Source organism: Vipera berus (assembly GCF_964194415.1).
Source record: "Vipera berus genome assembly, chromosome: 4".
In the NCBI taxonomy this organism is placed as follows: domain Eukaryota; kingdom Metazoa; phylum Chordata; class Lepidosauria; order Squamata; family Viperidae; genus Vipera; species Vipera berus.
Window position 1 is genome coordinate 25,397,558 of NC_138206.1, and position 22,996 is coordinate 25,420,553.

Consider the following 22,996-nt stretch of genomic DNA (forward strand, 5'->3'; position numbering starts at 1 on the left):
TGCCAAAGAAGATATCTTCTTGTTTTGACTGAATTGATATCAAGAGTTACAGACAATGGTTACAGAAGATCAAAAAGACAGTGGAGAGAATGTTCTCAGTAGTGTTGCTATATTCAAAATTGGTACGCCTGCTGCCAATTCTTGATCTTTAAATAGTTTTTTAAAAAAATAGGGTCATCCTGTTTGGTTCTTCTTTGGGTATCTTTTTAAATGATGTTATAAACACAAGACAGTAAATATATTTTTGTTTTTAGAAACAACAAAAATGTTATTTGGAAGGATAATTTTTAATTAATTGGTGGTACCTCCTTGTAATCTATTATGATTTGTTTCAAATTCTTTTCAAAAGCTTACTAACCAACTTACGCTCAGTTGTTCTATTTGATTACTGTTAACTAGGCATTCTCGGCGATAGTTATTTGAGACATGTTAATTTTTAAAAACAGATAAAGGCAAAAGAATACTGCGATCTCATGCTCTAACAAGGCAACAGATATGTGCTCTACAAGATGGTGAAGAGCTTTATGAAGCAATTATTAATTCTGCTGATCCATCTTATATGGAGGTAAGTTTTTTTAAAACAATGCTCGAAATAGTCATTTTTGCCTTTTTGCCAGAGGGCTCCAGTTTAAAACAAAAAAAGCAAAATAAGTAAACTGGATAAAACAAAGGAGGCACAGTTGGGAAGAAGCAGGAAGACAGAATGAACCCTCCCCTCCCCCCCCCAAAGAAGAAATGGTGAAAATTCTATGAAAGAAATTTCACTTAATATTTTAAAGGAGCTTCATTCCAACCATTCTTACAAATATTGGGAAATTTAATGAGGACAAGTATATAACTAAAAGTTCGTCAGCTACACCAAAATGTTTGGGGGCTTAGATTCATAGTTTGAAGCAGCCATTTAATTTCAACCCCTTGCTTAGTGCAGAAATCCACACTAAAGCACCTCAGATATTAACATATCCTATATACTGATGTCAGACTGACTGGTCTGTTTGTGCTTTCAATATCCCCTTTAGGAACTCTCCTCTTGAACTCCTCCTAAGAGATCCCACTTTCACCATTGCCCTGAATTTCTTAATGTTTTTTTTAAAGTCCAGGTCCAAAATACGGTAGATCACTTTCCTTTAAAATCAAGAACTCCCTTATTACATTTCCCCCCTAAACCTTTGCTATTAATGATTTGTATTCTTTGACTCCTAACATAGTTTATGAACCATGATTTATGGTTGAATGCCACAACTGAACCCAAGTATAATAGGGTGTTCAGTAACAATTAAAATGATCTATTAAATTCAGTACAAAATATTGGTATTATCTTTAAACCTTCGTAGGCTTTGGATCACATATCACAATGACTTGGGCTTGATTTTTCTCTCTAGCTACTCCTGGTTTTAGAATGTACTGCTTACTGAGTTGAGGTAATTTATCTCCTTGTTGGGTTTTTAAAGTGTCTCCAAATTATGTTTTTTTAAACAGGCTTCTATGTTTTGATGATTTGGGTTTTAATATCTGTGGCTATCATTCTGTTTGTATGGTTTCATACTAATCTAATAAGGGACTTCAATAGCTGACAATATAATTAATAAGTAAGTGATACAGTAGCAGCAATAGTTTTTGCAAATCATTCCATTTGTGTTAATCAGTCTTACTTTAAGAGTAGACCTCATTATTTTATGTCCAGTGGGCCATATCTGGCTCTTTGCCTGTCCCTTTCCGGCCCTGTTCAAGAATATAGGACAGGTAGACCAAGTAGAATTAAAAATGTGATGTGTGTTTAAATCAGATTATGTATGACATTTTTTACAAAAAAAAAGTTCAGTATCTGTATACAAACATTATAAAATATAAAATTTTAACAATTTATAGCATGACCACTTTATTCTTTGGTGTTTTTAGAAACGGGATTAACACTGAACTGGTTACAATAGGAAGGTGAAAAAATAGACTCCCAAGGATACTTTAATTTGGATTCTTTCACTGAATAGGAAATTGAAACTGATAGGCAAATAGTTGTTTTTGATTCTGATTCTACCTATATCTAAACAGACATGTCAATGATTAAACTGGAAAAAAATTACATTTGATAGCCAAACATATTCATATATTTAATATTCCATATTATAATATAAATGAGGTTTATTTTCTTTTTTTTTTTTTGTTAAGATATATGCAGCTGTTTCAGATTTACCACTGTTTATTGCAGGGTTTTTTCAGTGAAGAGCAATTAAAAGCCTTGAATAGTCACAGACAGATGGTCAATGATAAAAGGCAAGCCCAGATAGAAGCAGAATTCAGGAAAGCTGTGGAATCTGCTGAGCAAGAAAAAAACAGCCCCTGCAGAAGGGATGTATCCACCATAATCAAACTACAAATTGTAGATTATGGGACAAAAGAAAACTCAAAAGGTAAATACGATCCTAATCCACTCTGAAAGGGATTGCTTAAATATATGTAATATAGTATCTAAGCAATGCTTTATTCATATAACCTATTTGAATTCACTGTATGCCATCCCTTGATGCATTAATTGTAGACTATTCAAACAGTAACATTTCTAAAAGTAAATGTTCTTCTGTAGCATAGATATGAATCGATATGTGTAGTTTTTGTTTAACAATGAAATACAAGTAGGCCTCAACTTACGACCTCAATTGGGACCAGAACTTCCATTACTACACAAGATGTACTTGATTTTATGACCTTTTTGCCACAGTTTTTTAATGAATCATATGGTCATTGAACAAATCTGGCTTTTCCCAATGACTTTGCTTGTCGGAAGCCAGCTAAGAAAGTTACAAATGGAGATTGTGTGACTCTGGGATGCTTCAGCTGTCATAAATAAATGCCAGTTGTCAATTACTCAGATTTTGACCACATAATCATGAAGACACTAATAGTTAGGCAAGTCATTTTTCAGTGCCATCATAACCAGCATAATGGTTGCTAAACAAATGGTTTTAAGTTACGGACTACCTGTATGGACAATGACCAGCAAGGATAATTTTTAAAAAGATGCACCATATTGTTGTCGAAATACAATCTGTATTTTTAATTCTAATCTTAGAAGTTATACTGAACATCTGGCGTCCATCCTCAGATGTTTGTGACCTCTTAAAGGAAGGAGGCCGATATAGAATTTTATATTTATCTGCATCTCACTCGAAAGGCAAGTTGAAAACCAACAATATACAGTTAACAGCTACCAAGAAAACCCAGTATCTACAACTGCCAGTAAGTGTTCTTTAAGTAAGACTTAAAGTGAGCTACTTAAGTTACATGTTTTATGTAATTTTCATAATATTATTATCCATAATGCTATTAGGTTTCTCAAGAAAGTCTATTACAAGTTTACAGACCAAGAGAATGTCTGGTATATGGTAAACTACTGGAGCCCTCCTTCCGACCAGCTTGTTCTGAAGTCGATTTGGTGGGATATATAGTTTGCATGACAAAAAGAGCAGGTATGTTACATATTGTAATCACACTTATTACATATATAAGTAATTATATATAAGTTCCAAATTGGTATCTTTAAAATCATTTTTTCCTCCCAAACTGAAATGTAGAAGTTATAAAAAATTCTTTGAAGTTTTACATAAGTGATAAAATAACTCACCTCATGACCTGGGTAGAATGGATACATTCTAACTCAATTTGTTAATGTAATATATAGTGAAAAATCACTGGGCTTTTAAAGTTATAAATTAATTGCAATATATATTTATTGCAAATTAAAACTCTAGATCTAGTTAAAAACAGAAATCATAAAGAAACCATATAAACCAATCCGTTAAATTTTTAACATGATCATGGACCTGCATCAATATAAACCAAGGATATCCATCTACAAATCCTAATATTTTAATGGTGTATCCCTTTCACTATACCAAGCTTCTGATATTCCATGGACCTGTGTTTACTTTCTTTAAATTGGGTTTCATAATGTCTGAAAATTTAAGCACAGTAGGATTATGCATTTAAAAAAAGAATGGGGTTACTTTTTAAATTTATGATGTTATTGTATTGATTTTCACAATTGTTTTTGTTTGAAATGCATTTGCTTTTCTTTAGTGGGAATTGTGGTATTGAGTTTTCCATTTTGTAGAAATTAAAAAAATACTAATTTGATGGGTTTGGCAGAAACAACTTGCTTCTTAAGTCCATTCGTAAACAAACAAGGTGAGCCTTAACGAACAGCTGAGTTAAAGGGCAGGTCAGTAGGATTACTAGGTGGTAATGGCAGAATGCAGTATAGGGGAAGAGTTGGCATCAAAGGACCTGTTGATTACTCTTTTTTCCTTTGCATTCCTGCTGCGCAGTAGTAGCTGGGAGTAGAGGATTTTTTTATTTTGAACTTCCAAGATGGCCAACATGAACAATTTAATGTTAAATCCAATAAGTTATATGTTCCATTTTTACATAGGTTTTTCTACATTGGTGTATTTGTCAGATGAACATCATAATATAATAGCAATCCAGATTTGTACAGATCTCAAGCAGCTTGCTATTGAAGATATAATCATTCCGTCTGCATTCATCTCTGCAACCAATCTTCAGTGGCGACCTGAATTTAAATCAGATATTCCCACCCTTTTTGCTGGAGAGCTTTCTGCATTTTCTTCAAACCCAAAGGAAAACCATCTCCAAGAAATATTTAAAGAATTTAAAAATACCATTGAGGTAAAGTTACTTATTTCTAAAGAGCAGCTTACATTCAGTGCATACAGTGCACACATTACTTTTTTGTGATGCAGATTAAAACTGTATTCCACAATTGATTCAATAAATGTCCACATCATTTTTTCTTTTCTTTTCTACAACCTTTTTCATTCCCAAAACCCTTGTGGAAATGAATCTAAATGCTGCACAGTACTACAGATAAGTTTTCATTTAACAACCACTTGTTCAGCAACTGTTTAAACTTATGACAGTGCTGAACAAGTGGTAGTTATGACTGATCCTTGTATTTGTTGGTTGTAGTTTGCCTGCAGGTCACATCTAGGTGCTTGATGCCCAGCTCACAATATCAGTGTTGCAGTGTCCCAGTCAGCTGATCACCAATTGCAACTTTCTTGTCAGTTTTTCACGAGTACAAATGATGGGAAAGTCATCAGGAGTTCGCAAATAGTGATCGTGTGAGGTCCTCACTTAAAAGGCCATGACGATTTGATTAATAACAGCAATTCTAAGTGCTGAAAACTGTGTCACTAAGCAATGAGGTCACATGCTGAGGTGGTCTAAAGTCACGGCATTTAGCAACAGAAATTCTAGTCCCAATTGCCATTATTGATGATTATATTTCATTATTTAAAAAACATGTGTTCTGTAACTCCTGACATTCAAAAATAAGGTATTAGTTGCATACTTCAAATAATTTCATAAAACATGTATTGATACAACACCTGAAATATGTGTTATTTCATTTTTTGTTGTTTTGTTTTTAAGTTGTTCTCTCCCCAGAGTTGTATGTCAATTGGATAACCATATAGACTTAAATAATAATTAAATATATTATCCACACTTTACCAGAATATAGTTATTATAATAGAAAAATATTGTTTTTGTCTTATAGAAAGATGGGTGCTTTAGCAAAGATGCAGAATACAAAATCATGAATTTGCTAAAATCAGATCCCTTGCAATTACCTAATTTATCCAAAGAATGTGGCTTGGATCCTCCCTGGAAATCTGATGCAGGAAATAAACAAGCAGTAAGTTTATCAAAAGAACAATTTTATAAATGGTGTTCAAAAGTAAATTATTCTATGTTAATTGGACTTCCTATCAAGAATTGCAATTAAAATGTTTTAAGGCATTTCATAATCCTACATAGTCACTGCTGAAAATTCTAGGAGTTTAAAACACATTTCCAGGGCATATAGACCAGGACTATTGTCTTATACTCATTTAAATATTTGGTAGAGACAAATATTGCTTTGAAGGGAGTTATTTTAAAAGCATACATATCTAAAGAGAAAGGCATATTATTTAGTTCAAATGTTTTTAGTGAGTAAAAGTAGCTTATAATTTGTTGTTGTCTTTTTAAGATTACAATTCCCAACAGTGAACTAAGACATCAAAGTCCTCTGACCGTTGGAAAGTCAGACATAAAACCATCCTTTTCTCTTGGATCTGCAAAAGTGACACTAGATCTTCAAGAAACTCCAAAGAACTATAAGAAACGAAAGGCAATGGACCTGCTCAGTCGGGTACCTTCCCCTCCACCTGTGAAACCAATCTGTGCATTTATTTCACCATCTCTAAAAAAAGCATTTCAGCCCCCTCGAAGCACCTGTACCCAGACCAAAACATCAGTTAAAAAAACTGAAAGTAAGAACCACAAATATCCACAGGTAAAGTTAAATGGGACTGATTTTGCTCCTGAAAGCAATTTTGTTGCTGATGAGGAACTTGCAATGATAAATACCCAAGCCCTCTTAAGTAATTTTTCAGAAGAGCAAGGAGTGGGTAAAACTATACATGTGATATCCAGTACATGATGCTGCAAATAAGCTGATCACTCTGTCCAGCCTGCTAATAAAAAAAACACACACATATGCATCAGGGTAATACCAAGGAAAATTAATTCCTACAAAAGAAAACAAAACTAACAGTTCATTATGGCAAAGGAAATGTTACAGAGGCAAAGAAAATAATGTCACTGTTAATGTGGTTTGTATTTAATATGTGAATTACCTTTTAAAACTCTCAACGTTGTAAATGTTTAGATTTGTTTTATTACACATTTTAGCTCAAAACAAGCATTTTAAGACATTTCAATAAGAACAACTGTTGCAAATTCTTGATATATAAACCACAGGTACATTTCTGGATCAGAAGTTATTAGTTTCAAATTTTTATCTCAAATTTAAAGTTTTCCAAATATTCAATGCATCTTATGTCAAAGTTAGCTTTTGCACAAATGGCTTAACACAAGAATAGATAAAAAGGTTGCAAAAAATTGATTTTTCTTGTTTTTTCTTTCATCTATAAAGATGCTCTATAAACAGTTATTCTAAACAGTGTTATATGTATCAGAGATTGTCAAAGGGACTAATGCCCAAAATTGAACAAACCGGCCCTTATTGTTTTATCAATTTGACTATTAAAATAGCATCAAATTATCCTCTTCCCTAAAGAAGGGGAAAAAAGAAAATGATCCCTAAACTTTTAATATTTACAAATGAGAATGATATCACCTGATCTATAACTTATTTCAGAAATATTTTCAGGGATCCTTCCACTAACACTGGGGAAATAAATACAAATAATTTTTTTGTTGCAAGGAACTGAGTTCTGCAAAAAGATACATTATTACTGCAGTGATCTCTAAAGCCTAATGACAAATATGTCCCTGAACACTAAACTATCTTTATAAAGTAGTACAAAACTATTACAGTAAGCAGTTTCCAAGTATGAATACAATGATCATTATCTGTATATGTGTTTGCATAAAATAGCCAAAATTTCATAATAAAACATAATATCCATGATAAAAGTTAAATGCATTGCAAAATGATATGCTGAATCCCTATCATATTTAATTATATCATCTTACTTGTTTGATATGCTTCACAAATTTCATTGTGCTTGGGGTGCCTAAAATTGGAACCTGTTGGTAGAATAGTCTCCCTAAAGTATAATGAACGTTTAAAAAATAATAGAATGTTCTGGGTAATTTTTAAAGAATTAATAGAAACCAGATCAAGAGAAAAAGAATCCAGTTTATGCTATAAAGTGAAAAAGTTTTTAAAAAGGAGAAAAAAATTATTCTTTCAATCGATAGCAGCGGTAATAATTTCAATATTTTGGTTTTAGCCACTATTTAGTTTTTAACATTTTTGCTGGTTTCTGACTCACATCTAAAGTAGTTATTACTTAATAGGAAATTTGAAATGCATGTTTTGGTTTCACAAAGACCAAAGTCTACAAAATTATCATTTCTGTAGAATAAAAATAAACAACTGAGGTTGTGCTTTTGCTCTGGTTTTTTTAGCAAATTACTACCAGATATATAAAATCCATCAGAACCAGGAATTCAAAATTAGAGGTCTAATGAAGCACCTCATCTCTTTGAACAATAAAGTGCACTGAATAGGATTTTTTAAAGGGAAAATCAAAAAGCAGAAAAGTAAAAGAAGCTACATACCATGGATACACATTTTAAAAACAGAATCTGAAAGACAATCTATCGGACTTAAGAAACAAGATCTTACAGCATATACTACTTAACAACTATTACAATTTACCTGTACTACTTCTGGGGATTTCACAAATCGGTGGCGGTTTGGGCTTCACAGTTTCCTTATCCTGCAGCTCAAAAGCTTCATCCGCACCCATTCATAAAATGTTTGGTTCTGGTTCTCTTGAAGGTTCAGCCTTCTGGTAAACTGAACACAGTCAGACTTGGACACTGGTAAAGCGCAAATAGAAAAGGTTTCTGCTATTTGACTGGAGTCCTATTTTTGGCCTTAGTGAGAAATACAGCACATTTATGGCTGCTGCAACCACAGAATTGCTCGATAGTGTATGAGGATTTGGAAAATATCATATATCATAGTTAGCATTTTAATGCCAACAGTCAACATGGTATTTGACTGACGTGTAGACCTAAATAGGTGCCACCCTCTAATTTTTTGGGTGAATATAATGCCTAGTTTTAAAACAATTGTAGAAAATAAACTAAAAATGTGAAAAAAACAGATTATGGTTCATGTTTAAATTATTTCTTCTATAATTTTCTTAAAAATCTGCAAGAATTCTGGAACATCAAGCTTAAATGGGTTAAGACCTATTTAGTTCAGTAGAAAAATAGAAAATTACTAGGAATCTAAAACAATATACTAATTGACAGAATCTATAAAATCCCACTAAGTCTTCTATTAAAATCCTTCAGTTTCATGACCTATTCATTCTGTTGTTGGAAAACGCTGAATTCAGACGAGAATAACGTCCAGAATTGCAGTATCTGGCTGGTTCTTCAGAATGAAGCACTGTATGGAAAGTAACATCATGCTCATATTCGTCTTTCATCCATTGTATTTTCTCAAATGGAACACCATGACGATTACGTCTATAAAATAAAAATACGTCAAGGAAAACATGAGAATATTAACTGCCCCAATCCATGCATTACAATTTTCCTTGTACGTGGTTTTCAAAAAAATAGAACCTCATACATAGATTCAGAAGGCAAATTTCCTGTATGTACAGTCAAAGGAGTTAGTCCATTAAATGTGTATATGGGTATGGTTGAGATTATATGATTATATGCTGATTAAGAGATAATAGAATCACTCCCTCTAATGTTGAATACAACTGTATCCAACACCTATGTGATCAAACTGACCATTGAGAAGCAAGAGAACAGGGTGCTTTTCAGCAGAGGACTCCCCAGAATCACAGAAGAAAGAAAAAGGCTGCAAATTAAAAACTCAATTGTATTTTTAGTAAGAATGGGATGCTGACTAGAGTGAAAGAAAAGAACTAGTTGTTACATCAAGCCCCTAAGCAATTTAATACGTTCAGTACAAGCAGAATCAAAATTGATCTACTAAAGAAAGGAAGAGAGTTATCTGACTATCTATGAACTTTTAACATTTTTGTTATTTTAAGAAGAAAAACATGAACACATCAAGTGATAATTGGCTATAGGAAACAACCCCAAATTAAAAACATACTAGAGAAAAATAGACCCATTCTCAATCATTTTATAGGATAAAAGATAAATAATGGATTTAAATTATACAAAGGCAATTCCAGATGAATCTTGGGCAAAAATTCTAGGTAGTAAAATTGGTTCAGCAGTGGAACCAAGGGAAGTGATGTGATTTGACCCGGCGCAGATCCCGTTGGACTCCATGGTTTTCTGCGGAGCTCCGGGAGATGAAGCGTCGGAAATGGGGTCTAGAGAGCGGTTGGAGCCATTCCGAATCTGACCGATTGCAGCTAAGAATCTTTATAAGGTCTTATCTTGCTGCGATGAGGACGGCGAGGGCTAATTACTTCGCCGCCCTCATCGCGTCCGCAGATAATCGCCCGGCCGCCCTGTTTAGGGTGACTTGCTCCCTTCTTAACCAGGAGGTGAGGGAGGATCCCTTACAGGGACGGGCCGAGGAGTTTAGTCATCATCTGACGGACAAAATCGCTCAGATCCGGGCCGGCTTGCACTCTGACTGGGCGGAGTCTGACGTGGAGGAATCGGACAGTCTTGAGCATGTTATCTGGACTGAGTTCGATCCTGTTTCCCCTGATGTGGACAGGATCATGGGAAGGCTGAGCTCCACCACCTGTTTATTGGATCCGTGCCCCTCCTGGATGGTTTATGCGGCTCGGGAGGGGACACGAGGCTGGTTCCAGGCAGTAATAACTGCTTCTTTGAAGGAGGGTGTCTTTCCCGCCGCCTTGAAGGAGGCGGTGGTGAGACCCCTCCTCAAAAAGCCTGTCCTGGACCCGGCTGTTTTAAATAACTATCGTCCAGTCTCCAACCTTCGCTTTCTGGCGAAGGTTGTTGAGGGTGTGGTGGCGCATCAGCTTCCTCTGTTCCTGGAGGAAACTGATTATCTTGACCCGTACCAATCGGGTTTCAGGCCCAGGCACAGCACGGAGACGGCATTGGTCACGCTGGTGAATGATCTCTGGGGGGCTCGGGACGGGTTGCTCCTCTGTCCTAGTCCTATTAGATCTCTCAGCGGCTTTCGATACCATCGACCATGGTATCCTTCTGCAGCGTCTCAGGGGTTTGGGAGTGGGAGGCACTATTTTACGGTGGTTCTCCTATCTCCTGGGCCGCTTGCAGTCGGTGTTGACTGGAGGGCAGAGATCCACCCCGAGGCCTCTCGTTTGTGGAGTTCCTCAGGGGTCAGTTCTCTCTCCCCTCCTGTTCAACATCTACATGAAGCCGCTGGGTGAGATCATTCGTGGTTTCGGGGTGGGGTATCATCAGTACGCTGATGATACCCAACTTTTTTTCTCCACCCTGAACCAACCCAGCAATGCCCTCGCCGTGATGTCCCGTTGCCTGGAGGCGGTCCAGGTCTGGATGGGGAGAAACAGGCTTCGTCTCAATCCTGCCAAGACTGAGTGGCTGTGCATATCGGCATCTTGGGTTAACTAGACTATTCCACCTTTAACGATGGGGGGTAAGGTGTTACCCCCCGTTGATAGGGCTCGCAACTTGGGCGTCCTCCTGGATTCACGGCTCAATTTTGAAGATCATATAGGAGCCGTGACCAGGGGGGCTTTTGCCCAGGTTCGCCTGGTGTGCCAGTTGCGACCCTATCTGGACCGAGATGCCCTACGCACAGTCACTCATGCGCTCGTGACCTCCCATCTAGACTACTGCAACACTCTCTACATGGGGCTGCCCTTGAGGACCACTCGGAGGCTTCAGCTGGTGCAGAATGCGGCCACGCGAGTTGTGATGGGGGTTTCCCGATACTCCCATGTAACACCTCTACTCCGCGAGCTGCATTGGCTTCCGGTTGCCCTCCGGGTGAGATTCAAGGTGCTGGTGATGACCTATAAAGCCCTGAATGGCTTGGGTCCGGGATATCTGAGGGAACACCTGCTGCCAGCATCAAGCTCCCTTCGTCCAGTGCGCTCCCACAGGGAGGGTCTTCTCAGGGTGCCGCCGATAAAAGACTGTCGGCGGATAACACCCAGGGGAAGGGCCTTCTCTGTGGGTGTGCCTGCCCTCTGGAACCAGCTGCCCGTGGAGCTTAGGACTGCCCCCGACCTTCGCACATTTCGCCGGGACCTGAATACCTGGCTCTTTGAGCTCTCCGGCCCAGGCTGAGAATTTTTAACTGGGTTTTTTTAATTTTAGGGATAATTTAATCTTTTTAAATTTGTTTTTAACTTTTGTACTGGTTGTTTTAAATACCCTGTAAACCGCCCTGAGTCCTTCGGGAAAGGGCGGTATATAAATCTAATAAAATAAATAAAATAAAATAAAATAAATTTGCTTCAGTAGATAGAAATCCTCAGATTGCAATGTTTTAATTTAGATTCTTGCCCTGAGCAGTGGGTTGACCTCGGTGGCCTAAATAGTTCCTTCCAAATCTATGAATATAAAGCTCTGGATATGCTTCGTGTGAGATATTTCACACAGAAGAAAAAAAATCATGCTTTCTCAGTTGCAGCTTTTGCTCCTAACTTTCTCATGGTTAGGAGTCTAAGAGAGATTAACATTAATAAGCTCATACTTCATCAGAAATCTTGCCAAATAATTACCAATTCAAAAATAACATTGAGTTTTTCCCAGATTTCTTACTATTCAAATCTCATTATATGTTTTATTAATTACTGCTGCAGGTTTATTTTTAAATACAAACGTCTGCTATTTGTAGATTGCTATATTTACAAGATATTTTCAAACACTGAAAATTATGTTTAAATGGGATACATACTCCATTTCTGACACATGATATATAATAGTGACATAGCAATCATAGATTCAAGGTCACAATTTTTGCAATATATCCAAGAAACTACACTACTCTGGTACATAAGCAGGAGGAATATTTAGATGTCTCCAACTAGACTAGTAGAAGCCAACTTTCCTATATGCTGTTTCTCAGGACCAGCCTCCCAGCTCTTGCCTAAATCAGTATTCAAATCAATCAATGATTACAATGATCTGCCTGGTTTTTCTAAATTTGGTTGTAAAATGTACCGAGCTAATTCCCGAACATGGAACTTCCAACGCGTATCTGGCTCCCGAAATAGAACTCTGTATCTGTTTTCAAGTGCCTGATTAAAGAAAAACAAATTGTTACCATGCTACAATTTTAGAAAATATTATGTTTTAATCTATTAAGCAGTATTTTTCATATTTTTCTCTACTGTGAGGGAGAAAAAAATACTAAAGGTTTGACTTGCACAACACATTTAACCTGATTACTGAATAAACCCAATACACTGAATAATAAACTGCATACCACACACTAAGCCACCAAAATCTACATAAAAGTTAAAAACAGCATGTTATATGAAAGTAGCTCATACAGCTGCACCAGACCTGGCTAAGTAGGTTGTACTTGCTTCTCAAGCATGTTAATCTGCACTATCCAAAATTTAACTTTCAAAAAGGACTGATGGTACCCTCCCCACCCTTTTATGAGCATCTAAAAAGACTAGAGTCGGAAACGACTAGCACACATGTGCAGGGGAACCTTTACCTTTTTTAAAAAGACTTATTTGGCATGAATCTAGAGCATACAGAAAGGCTCCTAATTCTTTTTTCTTGGAATGATTAATTCAAGTTGAATTCCTTCACCCAGGATTTCCTGAAAGGACAATCCATGAAACAATCATTTTGAGAGTACTAAATTCTAAATGAAATGGGCAATCTCACAAAAATTGTTAGTTGTTAAGAGGCATTGCCTCATGCATTATAGCTGTTCCAAGCATAAAAACTAGATCTTGGTGGCTTATAAATCAGGATTTATTTCCAGGCTAGTAAAGTCAGCAGATTTACTAATCTAGTCATATATCTACTGCTATTGGCTTTGACTGGATGGACTGACATTAGGAGTGCCAGATCAAATCTACTGTTACTTAAGCACATCATTCAGGATTGCAGACCCATGACAAACTCTGCTGCAGGACAAGGCATACTACAGCTGATTAACTTCCAATGTTGCTGGGAGCTTAGGCTGTAAATACAGAGATCAGTATGAATGCCATAGTGGGAATTTTGGCGTATGTTTGAATGTACTTCAATGGATATGGATATTCTGTGTGTGTTTCTGAGCGAGATTGAATTGAGTCGACCTTCAGGATACAATTATGTGCAGATTTTATTAAGTTTTTGTTGTTTTTCCCATGTCAATGTTACTCTTCATGCAAGAGTTAAGCAGCAGCATTTTTTGCAACAACATAATAGAGACAGTGCAGACAAGAGGTCCTGCAAAAAGCAATCTGCATGGAAGACTGACTTAAAAAAAAAACCTTTTTGCTTTAATTTGCTTAACAGTGGAGTGGTAATCTATCAAAAACAACTACAATGAATAATTCTTTCCATGACTTCTTAAGAGACTTAATCCACACACATCTTCTATTATTCTATTTCTCAAAATTATTTATTCAAGCACAACTATTACTCCTACTTTTCTAATGTTTTTTTCAGTAAATTTCAGTATTTTTCATGATTTTGCTAACTACTCACCATTAATTTTATAAGACTTTTCATCATAAATGCATTATAAATAACATAGCAAAATAGCAATCCAACATTGCTATGAGTTATATCAAGGACTTAAAAATATTGCTTCTCAAGAAAAGAAGCAAAGCTGGTTAGACATGCAGTTATCTGTAAATTGCTCTCAAAACAGACAATTGTGAGCTAGGAATATTGAAACAGTTACCTGTTGATACTGTAGGTGCTGTCAGAACTATATTAAAAAAATGAGTGGAAACTGGAATTAGCAGATTGATTGACTTTTTTGAGAATCACATTCATAAGTGATTTTTATTACTAGGGCAAAGATTCTATTTAATTGATGTGCCAGGCAGCATCTAATTTTTAATAGTCACCAATATCACTAAACAGTTAAAAAGAAGTACTTCTTTACACAGAATAATTAAGAATTCATCACCACAGTTAGAGGCTTCTTTTAAGCCTACACTTATTAAGAATTACAAAGAGGTCACAATATTCCATACCATTATCACATATGGCTTCATTTCCCAAGCGTGGATGTTGGTATTATCAATTATAACTGGGGATTTCCCATTCTTCATAGCTTTACGTGCTGTAACATAAGGTACAGGTTTTTAGTTATCTAGATAATTATATTAAATACTTCAGATAACAAAAGAACTTGAGATTTCCAGGGCCTGTACCACGGTTGCAAATCACTAAGCTAGGAGAACCTCTTTGGGGGGCTTAACTGCAACAGAAGTATTGGCTATTTACATTACAAATAAGTATGAGATTTAATTTGCAAAGGACTTTCAAGAGGCATATTTCATATTTTTTGACATATCTTCAGATTAAAACAGAAAAGAACACACTAAAACTGAATATAATATTGTAGTACAGAAAAGCTAAATTAAGCTTTCTTAATAGAAGAAACAGAATAAAAGTCAACTGTCATAATTAATAATAATAAATCTCACCGGTTACTCTACTGCAGGCATGTCAAACTCGCGACGTCACGTGACGTCGTGCGACGTATCGGAGCTTTTTCCCCATTGCCGGCAATGGGATGGGCGTGGTTTCATCATGATGCATCCGGCCCGCGGGCCGGCAGTTTGACACCCCTGCTCTACTGAGAGCTGCAGGGACAAGAACTATATTTGCAACTCAAAAATTCCCAACCTCTTAAAGTTGACCTATGATATTAGACAAAAGTGGAAGGCCAATCTAATAAGCCAGCTTCCAGGCTCTTAGCAACAGACCTGGCTTTTAACCCACATAGCAAAGCAGGGTCACCAGGGTCCATTATACTAGTGCTGCCACTGAGCAGTGATATTTTCAAATTATGAGGCCTCTTCAGGGAAATGTAATTGGCACTGTTTTTTCCTGTTCTGATTTATATTAAAATACGTCTATGTGTCCATTTGGTCTCATGGTTAAGGCACCAGGCTAGAAACCCAGGAGACTGTGAGTTCATGTCCTGCCTTACTGATGAAAACTCGTTGTGTAGCCTTGGGCCACTCTCTCTGAACCCAATTGGCCTCACCAGGTTGTTGTAGGGAAAACAGGAGGAAGAAGTGGCATTAGGTATGTTCACCACCTTGAGTTGTTTATAAAAATAACAAAAGTGGGATATAAATTAAATAAATTTAAACAACATTTTGAAACTTAAAATGTGGGTGACTTTGATCACCACTAATATTAGACTTTTTACAATGATTAATAACTTTTATTTTTCTACCTGTTGTAATTTTGTTATGATATATTAGTTTTAATGCCAAGTATATTCACTTGGAAACTCTTATGGATGAAAGACCAGTTAAACTGTTACTTTAAAAAAAATTAAATGTGCTTGGTTGTAATGCTTCCATATCCTATACAAGACATGTGCAATAGAAATATGCATTCCCATGTACAAAAATGATAAAAGTAAATGTACTCTTTATACATTTTTCTTCATCCAAGAAGTGATTAAATTTAAACTATATATTTATATAACTATATATAAACTAATGAAGAATACTAGCATTATGTTCATATTTTTTATCCTCACATTGCTCCTATTATCCTCACTTTTCAGCTTGCTGTAATTAATCCAGAAGCTTTTTCATCATCTGCAATTTCTAATTCATCTGAACTAGAAAACCTTGCTCATTATATTTAAAATCAGCAAATACATTGATTGATGATATAAGAAATCAGTTCATTCCTGTTCTGGCAAGCTTTGTGTTTAGGGTATAACATGGAGATGGGCAGTATTTTTGTAGTTGGGGTAGGCATATATTAGACAAATTTTGATCAGGTAAGAGGGTTTATGATACCAAAATAATATGTTACATCTTTTTGCATCTTTTTTCACTTCAACATGTGGAATCTAGATTTCACTGCAATCTAAATCAATGATTCTGCAAAAATACATCTAAGGAGCTCCTTAACTCCATACAGATCAAAATTGCTTTCCTAGGATGTAGGAGGAGATGTTTGTATTGTTAACTGTAAAGTACCTGGATTAACTGCATTATACTGGCAGTCAAAGTAGAAATGGAATGAACTGAGAAAAATTAAGGTCAAAGCAGATCTTTAGACTCAGGTAACCCTTCAAACCCTAGTATATTTTTTGCATCTGTTCTAGGCTCATGTTTCCAGATGGCCATTTCTGTCCTACAATTTATCAAAATGTTTGGGAAGGGGGAGGGGTCCAAGTTATTTTTCATTTACTTCTACCCACTTTTCAATATCCTCCTAGAGGCCAATTAGAAGTTATCACAGAATTGGCAATCAATTTCCCAGAGCCATGCCAAACATCATAATGCAATGTAGTTTTTAGCTTCCGTATCAGAAAGTCTTTAAACAGTAAGCATATCAATTTTCATTTTAGAATTAGAATTATTCTGTTCTTAATTCTATTATGTGATGCTTTGTTCTAATCAACTTTTAAAAAGCCACATTGATAAAGTAGATAAAGAGGAACATTAAGGAGAATCAGTCATACATGCCTCTTTCCTGATTCCACTTATGTGCATCTCTCAAACAATCAGGATTAAACTCATAGGTGCCATCTTCTGTGATGAAGTACTCATCAGAACTAAAAATGACTGCATTAGGAAATTCATGTTTCAGTTGCCTGACAAACAAACAAGAAAGAACAAAATGCTGATTGGTTATCACCACTGAATCCGACAACATGATGTCACAAGAGAAAAACGTCTACCACTTTGAAAATGCTATTTGGTGTAAGTGTCAAATGCAATACTTTCATTTTTGCAATTACTTGAGCAAACAAATTCATTTTTATAATTAACTACAGCTACATTATAGCAGGGAGGTGTACAACCTGAAGCTTCTCTCCCCAAGTCTTCACGTTGCCATCAGAGGTCGTCCAATTTGCTGCCTGATTATTACTGTGAAAATGTGTGGAAATCATTCAAGGGGTTGCGTTCTGGACAAAGTTGAAGATGGAGATTTTCAGCCCTGATGCCATGAATTATTTGGGTGTTTTAATCATCTTATGTTTCTGTATTGTTGTGATTGTGATTCCGTGCCAGCCAATGGACCTGGCAGCTGAGTCCGGGGAATCAGAGGAGGAGGAGGAGGGGCCTAGAGAGCCATCAGAGTCAGAGGAAGGCTCTGATGAGCTCCAGGATTTACAATCTGATGAAGTGCCTGGCCCTCCACTTGTGCTCTGGCTCAGAACCAGCTATGCTGGGAAGCTTAGTCAGACTTTGAGGACTCACAGCTGGAAGACATCATAGACGCTCACAAACGCAGACAGGCAACACAATGGGGCGGCTCCAAGGGAGGAGGAGAAGGCATTGAGAAGCCACGCCTTGGGGCTGCATAATAAAAAGTGAAGGTGTGGGCGGTGCTGGTTGCTGAAGGCAACCGTTTGCAAAGGACTCAGGTTTCATGGGATCATGTTCTGATTGCCTTGCCTGTGAACAATTCTCCGTTTGAATCATGTTCTATTTGCTTTTGGACAATTCTCCATTTGCATTGTGTTCTGTCTGCCTTTGCTTTGGGACATTTTGCAGGTCGGTAAATACTATTAAAAGGGTTTTGTTTTTCCTGCATTTCCAGCCTACTTGTTGAAAGAGGGGTGGGTCCTTGTGAGTTAACAAGGACTCACATAGAACAGAACAGTTATGATATAAGGCACCGAGAGTCCTTGGGATTGTGGTGGGATATTTAGTGAATTTGATGCATAAATAAATTTCTGAATCACTGTGTATTTGTTCTGTGCAAAGTAACAATAAAAATAACTTGGATGATTATGTTCTAAAACAGAGGTCCCCAACCTTTTGGGCACCAGGGACCGGTTCCATGGAGAGAAGTTTTTCCACGGACCGGAGGGTGTGTGGTTTTGTGTGCTGCCTGCATCCCACAGATGGGGCTTTGCTTATTTGTGCAGACCAGTTGCTGGTATGCCGCAGCCCGGTACTAGTCCACAGTCTGGGGGTTTGTATTTATTTATTTATTTATTTATTTATTTATTTATTTATTTATTTATTTATTTATTTATTTGATTTCTATACCGCCCTATTCCCGAAGGACTCAGGGCGGTTTACAAGGCAAAATTAAAAACAGTTAAAACGGGTTGGGGACCCTGATACCCAGCACTTTAAAGGTAGTCCTTATCACTGATTTTTGTTCATAAAAAAGTCAGCAGCCTATCTCTAAGAAGCAAGAGTTCCAAATTAAACAAAGGAAGTCACTTCATTCACATATAAAGTAACATAAACTCGGTACATTGGATATATATATACCGCATAAGGGTATAATGTTGCCATGATTCCTGGCATATCCAGAAACAGTGGAAAGCAAAATACAGTACATTTGGAAACTAAACTGATAAAACCAGATGTTCCCTCATTTTAGCACAAATATCCATTCAAAACAACTATACTTCGTATGTAATTCCTTCTGGAAGTCCAAAAAGAAGCTGAATTGAAATCAAACACTTCTGAGAAGCATCAAGTTGGAAGACTGAAATCTCACAATTCCTAAGTCACAATACTTGTTTAAATAATCAGCATGGGGACATGAAAATAATAACCGAACATATACAATATTGGGAATACCAACACATAGCGGTTGAGTTCACACATTATGCTAAGTTAAAGTGTTATCTGTTCTGGGCATACCGGTATATTTGTGAACTCAGATAACCGGTTTAGTTAATAAATGATTCTTAAACAATGGTTTAGTACACCCAGGTCAGAATGTTGATTCTGTTGGCTTTCTGAGGCAAGGTTCAACCCTGTATTTGAAGGATACAATGCCAGTTGAAATTTTCTCCTATTCACAAGGTCTTGCAAGACTGGTATATTGTCTTCATCTATGACACAGCAGATAAAAGCACTACTGACCTTGGCTGACATAAAAAAAGCTAGGTTAGTCCATGGATAGGCGATAACTATTTCCATCTTTAAAGGGAAATAGTTAAGGACAATTCTCTCCTCCCCCGAAAGTTCAATAATCTGACTGAATCCAGATTAAATTTGAATTTACAATTCAGTTAAAATATTGATTAGTCCACAAAATTCAGCTAAATTTCATTAGATAAAACTCCATGATGTCTTGCTTGACAAGAACACATCACGATAACGTTTATTTAGCAGTTATAAAGGACCTTGGAGATCATCTAGGCCAGGGTTAGGCAATCTTGGCTCTTTTATGACTCGTGGACTTCAACTCCCAGAATTCCTGAGTCAGCATGGCTGGCTCAGGAATTCTGGGAGTTGAAGTCCACGAGTCATAAAAGAGCCAAGGTTACCTACCCCCGATCTAGGCCAACCCTTTGATCAAGCAGGAGACCCTATACAATTCCAGACAAATGACTGTCCAATCTTCTTAAAAACCTCCAATGATGGAGCACCCACAACTTCTGGGGGCAAGCTGTTTCACTGATTCATTGTTCTCACTATCAGGAAATTTCTCTTTAGTTCTAGGTTGGCTCCCTCCTTGACTCATTTCTATCCATTACTTCTTCGCCTGCAACACTTCACATGATCTTTATACTATCCCTCTGTTGATGCTGTGTTGGCTTTTTTGGTAGCTGCAGCACATTGCTGGTTCTTACTTAAGTAGCAGGACTCTGAGATTACAGTTACTGCTGTTGAGCCAGGTACTAGCTATTCTATATCTGTGCATTTGGATTTTGTTGCCCAAGTATAAAATTTCCTTTCTTAAACAGTAGTACATATTTTATAAAGATAGCATAGTTTTCTTTTCATGATGCATTAAAGTTCAGCTTTTCTTCAATACTCTTTTCCACTAGGGATTTGAGATAGAGGACTCCAATACTTACATTCAATTATCCACATGCTCTGTCTTTTCAGAAATACCCTTCCAAAATGCCTTCAATTTTGGCACAGAATAGAAAATGAAAATTAAATTTAGGACCTGCTCTGTCTTTATAACTGCTAAACAGAACTAAAATCCAGGCCTTCTTTTACATTCAAATCCTGAAGATTAGTACACCAGAATTGCAGCAATGTATCTGGTCAAAGGGAAAATAGCAGCTCTTTCAATTTGTCAAATTTAGGGGAGTTACTTTTATGCTATGCATATCCAGGCATATTCTTCTCCCACTCTTTTTATCTCCCCTTTAAATATTTCAATTCACCACATATATGGATTGCTTTATACTGTTAGTTGTTGAGATTTGTGAATATTTGCATAATATTGAAAGATAAGTTTGGTATGTGTTTTTTGGTTTTGTTTATAGCATTATTTTGTTATCAAAATTATAGATTTTGTTCAGTTTGTAAAACAAAATAATTTTTAGGACTATTTTTTTTTAAAGAGAGCCAGTATTAAGGTAAATTAAAAATTACAATTCTCCAAATGCACTCTTATCACACTCCTATTCTATTGCTCATCTTAAATCTGGCTGCTTGTTATACTTCTTCAAATTGGTAAATAAGAATTAAAACTGTCAGTTATGGAACTTTTACACAGCTGAAACCATTAGATCATTAGTAGTAAATTATGCACACAACTTGCACAAAATTGTTTTGATATCTAATTTTTATCCCTGGCATATGCAGTCTGGACTTCACTTTCCAGAATTAAAAATAAACATTGTCTGAAATTGACAGTCGTTTTTAGCACATGACAAAATGTACACTTCCTTGCGTACAAGCAGTGACCTTTTGATATGCATTGTGTGAAATATTTATTGAAGTTATAAAGTAGCTGCTATGTACAGAAAGAGCAGCTCTGACCGGGTTCAACTGCCAATCTAAAATTTAAGTTCTATGAAAAAAATATATATTAACTAATTTCACTGGGCTCAATGCTAAAGTATTGTATATAACGGAAAGAATAAATATTCCATTTTCACAGTGCATTCTCACAACCTAATCACTTCTCCAAACCAAAGCAGGCAAAACAGGCATAATTTCTATCAAAGATACAGATGGGTGGGGATTGCCCCTTCCAATAGTTGCATAGTCTGGAGAAAAGTCACCCACCACCTTAGGGCAACCCAAACATAGCAGTGGAACTTTGCCAAATAAGTTCCAGGGTTTGGAGAATGGGTGGCACGCAAACCTCAGCTAAAAAGATGGTGTTCTCATTGACCCACCTAGCTACTGCTGCTTCCTTACATTTACTAACTCCTCACCCGGTCACGTTTAGGCTTTCTGTTGGTGCTTCTCACTGCAGGCGTTAAGATGGACTCAAGAATACAAGGGCGGGTCCGGGAGGTCAAAGTACCCTTCTCGCCGACCCCCAACATTCTTGTGTCTTTTAACATAACTCTCCACTAGATTTAAGATGGGGGTGTGGGGGGGGGAACTCAAAAAGCGGAACAACGGCTTCTTCCTTCTCGCAGCCCGCCCAGCGACTAACCGCCTGTCTCGTTATCAACTCGGGCCAGGCGGCTTCGGCTTGAGACGGCGCTTCCTGCAAAGCCGCCAGACCTCAGTTCGCTCCCGGCGACCCTCGAAGTTGTGCTTCCGCCACGCCCGGCGGCCCCTCCACCGAGCCGCGCTGGCTTCCTCCCGCGGATCTCTCCCGCCCCCCCCCCCCTCCGGCGCGACCTAGCAAAGGAAGCGGGAATGGCTGCAGCCGGGACACGCTTACCTGGCCAGAGTACTTTTGCCCGAGCCGGGCAAGCCGCGGAGCAAATAGAGGCTTTTGCTGAAGCGGCCAGCGGGAGGCCTGCCTCGGGCACGGCGGGGCTGCTGGAGGCTGAGGCCCCCGAAGGCGCGGACCAGGCTATCTTCCATAGCGGCGGGACGGCGACCGCGGAAGCAACAACCTGCTCATCTCCGCCCGCCGCCCCACCAGCTGGTGTTGTTTACCCGGCCCTTCGTCCGCGTGACTGAGATAGGCGGCGCCGCCCCGCCCCGCCCCGCCCTCGTTTCCCCGGAGCGGAGTTGGGGCCGAGCCAAAGGAGGCGGCCGAAAGCGATAGTGGTGCCTCGGACGTCCCCTCCGAGGACGGCGCTTCGGAGGAAGGCCGGAGCGCCGGAGAACTAGAGTCAGCCAAGCTAACTAACGTGTGAACCACATGCTAAGGAGGGCCCTGCCTAAACTGAGCTCGATCGGACAGGAAAGGTCCAATCCGATGGAGACTCCTGCGAAGTCAAGCTCGGTCACTGGGATAATAATAATAATAATTAATAATAAATAATAAATAATAATAATAATAATAAATAAATAATAATAATAATAATAATAATAATATAAAGTTGGAAGGGACCTTGGAGGTCATCTAGTCCAACCCCCTGCTCAGGCGGGAAACCCTATACCATTTCAGGCAAATGGCTGAAGCCTCCAGTGTTGGAGCATTCACCACCTCTGGAGGCAGGTTGTTCCACTGGTTAATTGTTCTGTCAGGAAAT

General features: G+C 37.6%; 2 protein-coding genes across 3 annotated transcripts in view; one reads left to right on the forward strand and one right to left on the reverse strand.

Annotated features, from left to right (window-relative positions):
* BRCA2 (BRCA2 DNA repair associated) overlaps positions 1 to 8,255 on the forward strand; it is a gene marked incomplete at its 5' end in the record, with an annotated part of 50,343 nt that extends 42,088 nt beyond the window's left edge. Inside the window, 7 exons of the mRNA XM_081326566.1 lie at positions 447 to 565; positions 2,207 to 2,408; positions 3,068 to 3,234; positions 3,326 to 3,464; positions 4,427 to 4,683; positions 5,576 to 5,713; positions 6,050 to 8,255. Of these exons, the coding sequence (XP_081182692.1) occupies positions 447 to 565; positions 2,207 to 2,408; positions 3,068 to 3,234; positions 3,326 to 3,464; positions 4,427 to 4,683; positions 5,576 to 5,713; positions 6,050 to 6,502 (1,475 nt within the window). The 3' untranslated portion in view covers positions 6,503 to 8,255. The remainder of the gene's footprint in view (positions 1 to 446; positions 566 to 2,206; positions 2,409 to 3,067; positions 3,235 to 3,325; positions 3,465 to 4,426; positions 4,684 to 5,575; positions 5,714 to 6,049) is intronic.
* N4BP2L1 (NEDD4 binding protein 2 like 1) overlaps positions 1 to 22,456 on the reverse strand; it is a 33,293-nt gene extending 10,837 nt beyond the window's left edge. The window contains exons 1-5 of one of the 2 annotated variants that reach the window (XM_081326571.1): positions 22,234 to 22,456; positions 17,142 to 17,269; positions 14,670 to 14,758; positions 12,679 to 12,755; positions 8,713 to 9,075 (exon numbers count right to left, since the gene is read on the reverse strand). In XM_081326571.1, coding sequence (XP_081182697.1) covers positions 8,901 to 9,075; positions 12,679 to 12,755; positions 14,670 to 14,758; positions 17,142 to 17,269; positions 22,234 to 22,379 — 615 coding nt within the window. In that variant the 5' untranslated portion in view covers positions 22,380 to 22,456 and the 3' untranslated portion in view covers positions 8,713 to 8,900. Of the gene's footprint in view, positions 1 to 5,648; positions 5,691 to 8,251; positions 9,076 to 12,678; positions 12,756 to 14,669; positions 14,759 to 17,141; positions 17,270 to 22,233 lie in introns of those variants that run through there. The other variant, XR_014026270.1, reaches the window with a different exon arrangement.
* Between the last annotated feature and the right edge of the window lie 540 nt (positions 22,457 to 22,996).